Source organism: Anabrus simplex, chromosome 12 (assembly GCF_040414725.1).
Source record: "Anabrus simplex isolate iqAnaSimp1 chromosome 12, ASM4041472v1, whole genome shotgun sequence".
Lineage (NCBI taxonomy): Eukaryota > Metazoa > Arthropoda > Insecta > Orthoptera > Tettigoniidae > Anabrus > Anabrus simplex.
In genome coordinates, this window is record NC_090276.1 from 46,683,775 (window position 1) to 46,693,357 (window position 9,583).

The window sequence follows — 9,583 nt, forward strand, 5'->3', positions numbered from 1 at the left end:
TAAATTCATATCCATCCATTCATTCTTCGTCATCACGTTTTGAATTCTGGTCAGTGGATGATTTTGGACTTTTAAATTGTCATTGCATTTCGTGCTATTAGTGGCCGATGCCGTAGATGTTAGGCCCTTTAAACAACAAGGATAATCATCATCCTGTTCAGCATAGCAGGTGAGGCCGCCTGGGCGAGGTACTGGTCCTTCTCCCAAGTTGTATCCCCACCCAAAGTCTCACGATCCAGGACATTGCCCTTGAGGCGGTAGAGGTGGAATCGCTCGCTGAGTCAGAGGGAAAAGCCAACCGTGGAGGGTAAACAGATTAAGAAAGAAAGAGAAAGAAAGAAGGAAAGAAAGAAAAACAGTGGAGAAAATTACATGGCCACTGATCTAGAAGTTGAGACAGAGGCGGCGTTAGGAAACGTCTACGAAACCTCAAAGAAAAGGAACATAAAGTGATGGGGATGAAGACTATGAAGAATATGGTTCTTGTAATGTGAAGTGCTACAGACATTCACTATCAGTCGTAAAGAACATTGTCTATTTCGCTAACGAAAAATGACGCGGAATTGTTTGACATTATTTGCCGTGCCTGCATATTCACTGAGAACCGTGCTACAAGGGACAGTTGTGTCTAGCGTATAATTCTGGATTACTGGAAGAAGTAAATAACATTACTGTTCATCATCATCATCATCATCTGTTTACCCTCCAGGTTCGGCTTTTCCCTCGGACTTAGCGAGGGATCCCACCTCTACCGCCTCAAGGGCAGTGTCCTGGAGCTTCAGACTCTTGGTCGGGGGATACAACTGGGGAGTATGATCAGTACGTCGCCCAGGCGGCCTCACCTGCTATGCTAAACAGGGGCCTTGTGGAGGGATGGGAAGATTGGAAGGGATAGGCAAGGAAGAGGGAAGGAAGCGGCCGTGGCCTTAAGTTAGGTACCATCCCGGCATTCGCCTGGAGGAGAAGTGGGAAACCACGGAAAACCACTTCGAGGATGGCTGAGGTGGGAATCGAACCCACCTCTACTCAGTTGACCTCCCGAGGCTGAGTGGACCCCGTTCCAGCCCTCGTACCACTTTTCAAATTTCGTGGCAGAGCCGGGAATCGAACCCGGACCTCCGGGGGTGGCAGCTAATCACGCTAACCACTACACCACAGAGGCGGCAACATTACTGTTACTAGTGTAATTTCTATAAAACATGCAACGTGTATTAATATTTCTACAAGCTGTTTTACGTCGCACCAACACATATGTCTTATGGCGGCGATGGGACAGGAAAGGTCTAGGAGTGGGAAGGAAGTGACTGTGGTCTTAATTAAGGAACAGCCCCAGTATTTGCCTGGTGTGATAATTAGAAACCACGGAAAACTATCTTTAGGGCTGCCGACAATGGGGTTTCAACCGACTATCTCCCGAATATTGGATACTGGCCGCACTTAAGCGACTGCAGCTATCAAGCTCGGTCAATGTGTATTAAATAAGTGTATATACTCTACTAGGGGCTGCCTGGCCGAGGCGGTAAAGGCGTGCTCGCTTCGCCCGGAAGGACGTGGGTTCGAATCCCCGTCAGGAAGTCGTAAAATTTTAGAAACGAGATTTCCACTTCCGGAGGTGCATATGGTCCCGAGGTTCACTCAGCCTACACCAAAAATGAGTACCAGGTTAATTCCTGGCGGCAAAGGCGGCCGGGCGTAGAGCTAACCACTCTACCCCACCAAGTGCCGCGGTTAACAATGGTGCAAGCCTTTACCTTCCACTCCTCCAAGGGCCTTCATGGCCTGTATGGAGGTGACTTTGTGTATACTCTACTACTTTGCACTATGAGGAGGTTATAATATAAAACCCTATTCAATACTGTTTTTTTTTTAAATCATCAGTCAAAATCATTAAAGTTAAGGCAAGACATGAATTATGGATAGATAAAATTTATAAAGCAAGCGTGTGTTATTGATATTCGGTGCAAGAAAAGTGAAGAGTTGAATGTTAAGCATTCAACATGATCACACGTCTTGTGTAAGTTCACAAAATTTTCTTCCAATTTTTGAAGAACGCACTTCACAAAATACCCTGGGGCCTGTTCCACGAACGTACTTTGCAACTTTTCACTTTGCACTTTTCAGTTCAGATTTTGTTTCACCATAGGAATATTTTCACTTTTCAAGCCTGTTATGTTTCTCCATTGGTACAGAAATGCAAAGTGCAAAGAAATGAAGTGAAAAGTTTTCAAAAATCTTCCAAAGAGATGATTCCCTTTTCATCTGTTAATTAACAACTATGTACACGAGTTTCTCGGCGTAGAATTTGGTTCAGTGATATAAACACATTACGAAGAGAGCTTTTGTTATCATCAAGTGAACACAATGATGAAGGATCCAACAAGAGAACGGATAAAGACAGAATTAATTTTCATAACCTCACTTCGACGGAATTTCGCGAGCGATTTCGTATTACTCCAACACAGGTTGGATATATTCTTGAAATGATCGGTCATTTATTGAAAAATGCAACGAAAGTAAGTCAATCCCTTTCCGAAAATGAATAAATTCTTATATGGTAAGTAAATAGTGCCCAGCTGCATGGAGTAGCAGCAATGCATGGGACATCGAAATAAATTATTTGCAGCACTGTTACCAAAGGCGTAGATGTTATAGTAAATGCAATATTTCCTAACATAGTACGTTGGCCTGATAATCCACTTAATATAGCGACGGGATTTCCAGTGAAGGGTGAATTTCTTTCTGTGTGTGGATATGTTGATAGTACTCTCGTTAATACTGACGCGTGTCATCATTTGGGAGGTTATTTTTAAAGTTGCCAAAAAGGATGTCCTGTTTCTCTTTGACATCTTCCAGCACAGCCAGCTTCTTGTAATAACCTTTCTTTCCCACAGTCAAAATTTTAAAACTAACGGTACCACAATTATACCGTTAAGTTCACCGCGAAAAATCATCATCATCATCATCATCATCTGTTTACCCTCCAGGTTCGGTTTTTCCCTCGGACTAAGCGAGGGATCCCACCTCTACCGCCTCAATGGCAGTGTCCTGGAGCGTCAGACTCTTGGTCGGGGGATACAACTGGGGAGAATGACCAGGACCTCGCCCAGGCGGCCTCACCTGCTATGCTGAACAGGGGCCTTGTGGAGGGAGGGGAAGATCGGATGGGATAGGCAAGGAAGAGGGAAGGAAGCGGCCGTGGCCTTAAGTTAGGTACCATCCCGGCATTCGCCTGGAGGAGAAGTGGGAAACCACGGAAAACCACTTCGAGGATGGCTGAGGTGGGAATCGAACCCACCTCTACTCAGTTGACCTCCCGAGGCTGAGTGGACCCCGTTCCAGCCCTCGTACCACGTTTCAAATTTCGTGGCAGAGCCGGGAATCGAACCCGGACCTCCGGGGGTGGCAGCTAATCACGCTAACCACTACACCACAGAGGCGGACACCGCGAAAAATAAAGCATTAAAATCATGGAGTATTATACAGTTTGCTCATGGAATAAACTTGATCGGATCACTCATTCGCAATAACTTTTCACTTTGCGAAGAAGTTGAAAAGTACAACATAGATCATGGTGGAACAGAAAAACTTTGCAAGAATTCAAAAGTGCCAAGTTGAAAAGTTGCAAAGTTCGTTCGTGGACAAGCCCCAGGTGAAACTCATCAAAGAATCTGATTGAATTAAGTTCAGCTAAAACAAGTGTGGAGGAAATAATGTTGATTCGAAAGTGTTGAGATGTAATTGGCTTCTAATATGATAAATATTATTGAATAGGTGGAAACTGATTAGCTATTGTTTTATATTGTATTGCTTTTCAATACGGAATAACATGAAATGTATTATCTACGACTATGAGGAAGTTCTAAGCAGATTTGTGTTAGAGCTAATGAACTAGTATATATGTCTGGGGCGTAGCCAGATCGGGTTAGTGGAGATTAGAAATCCCTTCCCCAAGGTATTTTTACTTAAATAAAATAAAGAAAAACTGTCAATAAACAATAAACTAAATAAACATTCACAGAGACATACTATTCTAAACTAAACAGATCTGCTGAATCTATTTTCTAAGGCGGCTCGAAAGTTGGATTCTAGATTGTGAATTGAACATACCATTCGCTGTCAAACTGTTAACCTTGATCGTACTGTTCTTCTGTATTTTGTCCTCTACTGCAATCTGAATATCAACATAATTCACTGTCCTTATAACGTCAGTCAGGCACGCGCACACCACACACGCACCTTCAATACGTTCTATCATAATTTTGTAACTATAACGTGCAGGATTCAGATCGATCTACCCCCTGTGGGTGGGGGACGCAGACGAAGAATACACCCACGGTATCCCCTGCCTGTCGTAAGAGGCCGATAAAAGGGGCAACCAAGGGATGATCGAATTAGAACCATGAGACTACTTGTAATTAGTACCACCACGGGGGGAACACCATGGGTCGCTTTTACTTGCGAGTTGTACCACTATGTTAGGTTTGTGATTAGTAGCAACAGAGTGCGCTTCCGGCTTTTACAGTACAGTACAGTACAGCGATACCATGGGTGAGCAACACCATGGTTCTAGTTTGCCTATGATTAGTACCCACTATATGAGAAACACCACGGGATAGTACGAGCCCCTGTGGTTAGTACACTTATGTGATGGACACCATAGGTTTGCGTTGCCTGTAAATGGCACCGCAGTGTGCGAAACACCATAGCTCTGTATTACATGTGCAAATTTTATTACCTGTGATTGGTACCAGAATGTGTGGAATACCGCGAGTCTACGCTACTTTTGATTAGTACCGCAACATGACAAATACCATGGTTCTACTTTCCTAGTGATAAGTATCATTATGAGGGGCCGATGACTTGGATTTTGGACCCCTTTAGACTACAAGCATCATCGATTCAACATTGTGCTATAGAAGCAGTTCCTTGGTCAGTAATACTATTGTTTAACGCTAGTTTCTGTGAATGTGGGGCATTGTGGGTCGGATCTACTGATTGTTTTCAATTCATATCCATCCATTCATTCTTCGTCCTCACGTTTTGAATTCCAGTCAGTGGAGGATTTTGGACTTTTATTTTGTCATTACATTTAAACAACAAGCATCACCATCAGATCGATGTGAGTACACTTCCCGTATTGAAAACGCCATGTAAATGGAGACTTAGTTCGGATTTAGTCTCAAGGTCGATACGGTAAAATCTGGGATCGAATCGTACTCAGTTCGAATTGAGTTCCATGTAAACGCGGATCATACTGAGATCTTATTGAAAACTACTGCGCACACACTCCATGTTTGTTCTGTCGAAATACGAAATATAATAAGCCAGTAAATATATTTACCTGTATAAATGATCAACAAGTGCCATCATATTATAAGACGGCCAACACTTGCGATTAACAAAATTACGATAACCTTCTGTTGGGGGTAAAATTGGAACGTGCGTTCCATTTATTGCACCAATTACATTTGGAATACCACACATACTTTCAAAACCGAAAGTTATCTCCTGGGCTTCTACTGATTTTAGCGTCTTTATAAAACTAAGAGGTGGCGTCGATTTTACTACAATACTGCATCGTTCGTGTACGTCGATATTGTTTGGCGGATTCGATGCGATACTCAAATACCAGTGCTACATGTAAATGGGGATCGTATTCAACACGGTAAGTGTACTCAAATCGATTTCAATCCCCATGTATAGTGTGATTGTGAATTGAGTCATTATTGTATCTCCTACCACACAAAATAATATAAATATATTGCTCTAGAGCCAACGGCCGTAGCCGTGTTGAAACACCGGATCCTGTGAGATCTCCGAAGTTAAGCAACATTGGGCGTGGTCAGGAGTTGGATGGGTTGCCACGCGCTGTTGGTGGGGGGGGTAAGGAAATGGAGGAGCGGAAAGGAACTGGCCATCCTACCGCACGTAAACTCCGGCTCAGGAACACCTCTGCGGAGGTTCGGACCTGCCTTCGGGCAGAATAACCCTTACCCCTTACTGCTCTATTATATAACGGAGGTATGCACTTATGTTTTTGTTATTTTTAACCACCTTTGTGAACAGCAATCCTGTATAGAGCGGAACAAATTTCCGGTCCCTTGGGTTTCCGCTGAGGACAGGTTTTACTGTATAGAGACTCGTGTACAAACGAATTTATATACTGTACCGTGGTTCGAATTAATCCGGCAAGTCATTTTCCCTTTACCATTTAGCAAATAAGAGACAGATATATTTAACCCACATTCAAATTTTAAAAAAAGGGAAACAATCTGAAGCGCACAAACAAAATTCATCTCGTGTATACTGTAGATAAGTTCGAACTCATTGGGGTGTTTACTTACCGGTAAAGAGTTCGCTGAAGGTAGATGGAGCAAGCACAAGTATGAAGGCCACTAAGACATACAACACTACCGTCGCCATGACTGCAGTAGACTGGATCAACCAGTTGTAGCAGTTGTTCTTATATATTATACAACATCTCGAGAGAGTGCGCTGGTGAGCTCACTCAATCTGATTCATTCTGCAGCCGCAAAGGATGACATTATCTTCCCGGTAGTGATCAAATGGAGTCTCACGATTCTATTTACTTCGTCGGGATATTTTCAAGAACAGTGAATCCGGACGAAAAATTATCACTTTAAGGTACTCAACCACTCTTCATTTTTTTTTCTTACTGGCTCTACGTCGCACCGACACAGATCTTATGGCGATGATGGGATAGGAAAGGCCTAGGAGTGGGAAGGAAGCAGCCGTGGCCTTAATTAAGGTACAGTCCCAGCATTTGCCTGGTGTGAAAATGGGAAACCACGGTAAACCATCTTCAGGGCTGCCGACAGTGGGACTTGAACCCACTAGATCCCGGATGCAAGCTCACAACCGTGCGCCCCTAACCGTACGGCCAACTCCCACGGTCATCCACTCTAAACCACCGATATTCAAACAAGCTTTTTCAGAGACTCCAAAATACTAATTATAAATTAATTAATGAATGAATAAAATACGGATGACCAGCAACTGGGAGAACTAATTGTTGTACATGCAGTTACTTCTGTTAATATTACACATATTCAATAGGTAAGGTAAGGGTTGTTCTGCCCGAAGGCAGGTCCGAACCTCCGCAGAGGTGTTCCTGAGCCGGAGTTTACGTGCGGTAGGGTAGCCAGTTCCTTTCCGCTCCTACATTCCCTTACCCCCCACCAACAGCGCGTGGCAACCCATCCAACTCCTGACCACGCCCAATGTTGCTTAACTTCGGAGATCTCACGGGATCCGGTGTTTCAACACGGCTACGGCCGTTGGCTACATATTCAATATATCAACAAAATGTTAATAGAAATGGATGCATATGTATATTAAAGCTATTTGTTCGAGGCGTCGACCCATGTGGATCTTTTCCCCCTCCTGGCACCATTATTGTATGGACCTGCGTGTCCCCACGACAGGGATATTAATCAGGTCGGGAATCGAACCCGGGGCCGCCGGGTGACAGGCGGACGCGTTTCCCCCTACACCGCGGGGCCGTACAATATATGCATACACATACATCTTCATTATAGACTGTTATGCCTTTCATGCCAACGGCCGTAGCCGTGTTGAAATACCGGATCCCGTGAGATCTCCGAAGTTAAGCAACATTGGGCGTGGTCAGGAGTTGGATGGGTTGCCACGCGCTGTTGGTGGGGGGTAAGGGAATGGAGGAGCGGAAAGGAACTGGCTACCCTACCGCACGTAAACTCCGGCTCAGGAACACCTCACCCACGGTATCCTCTGCCTGTCGTAAGAGGCGACTAAAAGAGGCCCCAGGGGCTCTGAACTTTGGAGCGTGGGTTGGCGAGCACGGGGCCCTTAGCTGAGTCCTGGCTTTGCTTCCACTTACTTGTGCCAGGCTCCTCACTTTCATCTATCCTATCTGACCTATCTTGGTCAACTCTTGTTCGTTTCGGACCCCGACGCTATTAGGTTTGCGAGGGCTCGGGAGTCTTTCATTTTCACGCCCTTCGTGGCCCTTGTCTTTCTTTGGCCGATATCTTCATTTTTCGAAGTGTCGGACCCCTTCCATTTTTCCCTCTGATTAGTGTTATATAGAGGATGGTTGCCTAGTTGTACTTCCTCTTAAAACAATAATCACCACCATCAAGAACACCTCTGCGGAGGTTCGGATCTGCCTTCGGGCAGAATAACCCCCCCCCATGCCTTTCATCGTTCAGTCTGCAAGCCTCTGTGAATTGTTTTTGTTTCTTTCTTTCTTTATGCATTTGCCATCTAGGGTTGATTTTTCCCTCGGGCTCAGCGAGGGATCTCACCTCTACCGCTTGAAGGGCAACGTCCTGGAGCGTGTGATGGTCGGGAAGATACAACTAGGAAGGAAGGCCAGTACGTCGCCCAGGATCAATTTGCCTTATCTGGTTTCGATTGCTTCTCATTTCTTTGCCCATATTCCTCTGAAAATTTTAAATATTTTTTTACGCTCTACCTGGTTTCTTCCACACTCTATTTAATAATGTTATTTGCTTTACGTCCTACTAACTACTTTTACGGCCTTCGGAGACGCCGAGGTGCCGGAATTTAGTCCCGTAGGAGTTCTTTTACATGCCAGTAACTCTACCGACACGGGGCTGTGGTATTTGAGCACCTTCAAATACCAGCGAACTGAACCAGGATCGAACCTGCCAAGTTAGGGTCAGAAGGCCAGCGCCTCAACCGTCTGAGCCACTCAGCCCGGCACACACTCTATTTAAGAGGCTGGCAAGAGTGTAAATATCATGTTCAAGTTCAATTTTACCTCTTTCCCACCTCTGATTTTCCTCTTTTCTTTAAAGTCCTTTAGGAGATGTGTCACTTCTATTGTTTCTTCTTGTTCTTCTTAAGCTGTTTAACCTCCAGGGTTGACTTTTCCCTCGGACACAGCAAGGGATCCCACCTCTACCGCCTCAAGGGCAGTGTCCTGGAGCGTGAGACATGGGGTCGGGGGATACAATTGGGGAGAAGGGCCAGTACCTCGCCAAGGCGGCCTCACCTGCTACGCTGAACAGGGGCCTTATGGGGGATGGGAAGATTAGAAAGGATTAGACAAGGAAGAGAGAAGGAAGCGGCCGTGGCCTTAAGTTAGGTACCATCCCGGCATTTGCCTGGAGGAGAAGTGGGAAACCACGCTAAACCACTTCCAGGATGGGTGAGGTGGGAATCGAACCCACCTCTACTCAGTTGACCTCCCGAGGCGAGTGGACCCCGTTCCAGCCCTCGTACCACTTTTCAAATTTCGTGGTAGAGCCGGGAATCGAACCTGGGCCTGCAGGGGTGGCAGCTAATCACACTAACCACAACACCACAGAGGCGGACCCATTGCTTATTGTATAAAAAATTGCATTGATTTTCATTATTTCTTCCTCTTAAGGCTTTATTTTTTAAAATTCCTATCAACCACTAATTTTTTACTTTTTACTTCTTTACTTACTTTTTTACTTACTTTTTACTTACCTAATTTCTTACTTACACTTACTTTTTTTACTTGCTTTTTACTTACTTTTTTACTTTTTTACTTACTTACTTACTTTTTACTTACTTTTTACTTATTTCCTTA

At 44.6% G+C, this 9,583-nt stretch overlaps 1 protein-coding gene across 1 annotated transcript in view; it reads right to left on the reverse strand.

Moving 5' to 3' along the window:
• LOC136884571 (venom protease) overlaps positions 1-6,425 on the reverse strand; it is an 86,306-nt gene extending 79,881 nt beyond the window's left edge. The window contains exon 1 of the mRNA XM_068229954.1: positions 6,345-6,425. Coding sequence (XP_068086055.1) covers positions 6,345-6,423 — 79 coding nt within the window. The 5' untranslated portion in view covers positions 6,424-6,425. The remainder of the gene's footprint in view (positions 1-6,344) is intronic.
• Between the last annotated feature and the right edge of the window lie 3,158 nt (positions 6,426-9,583).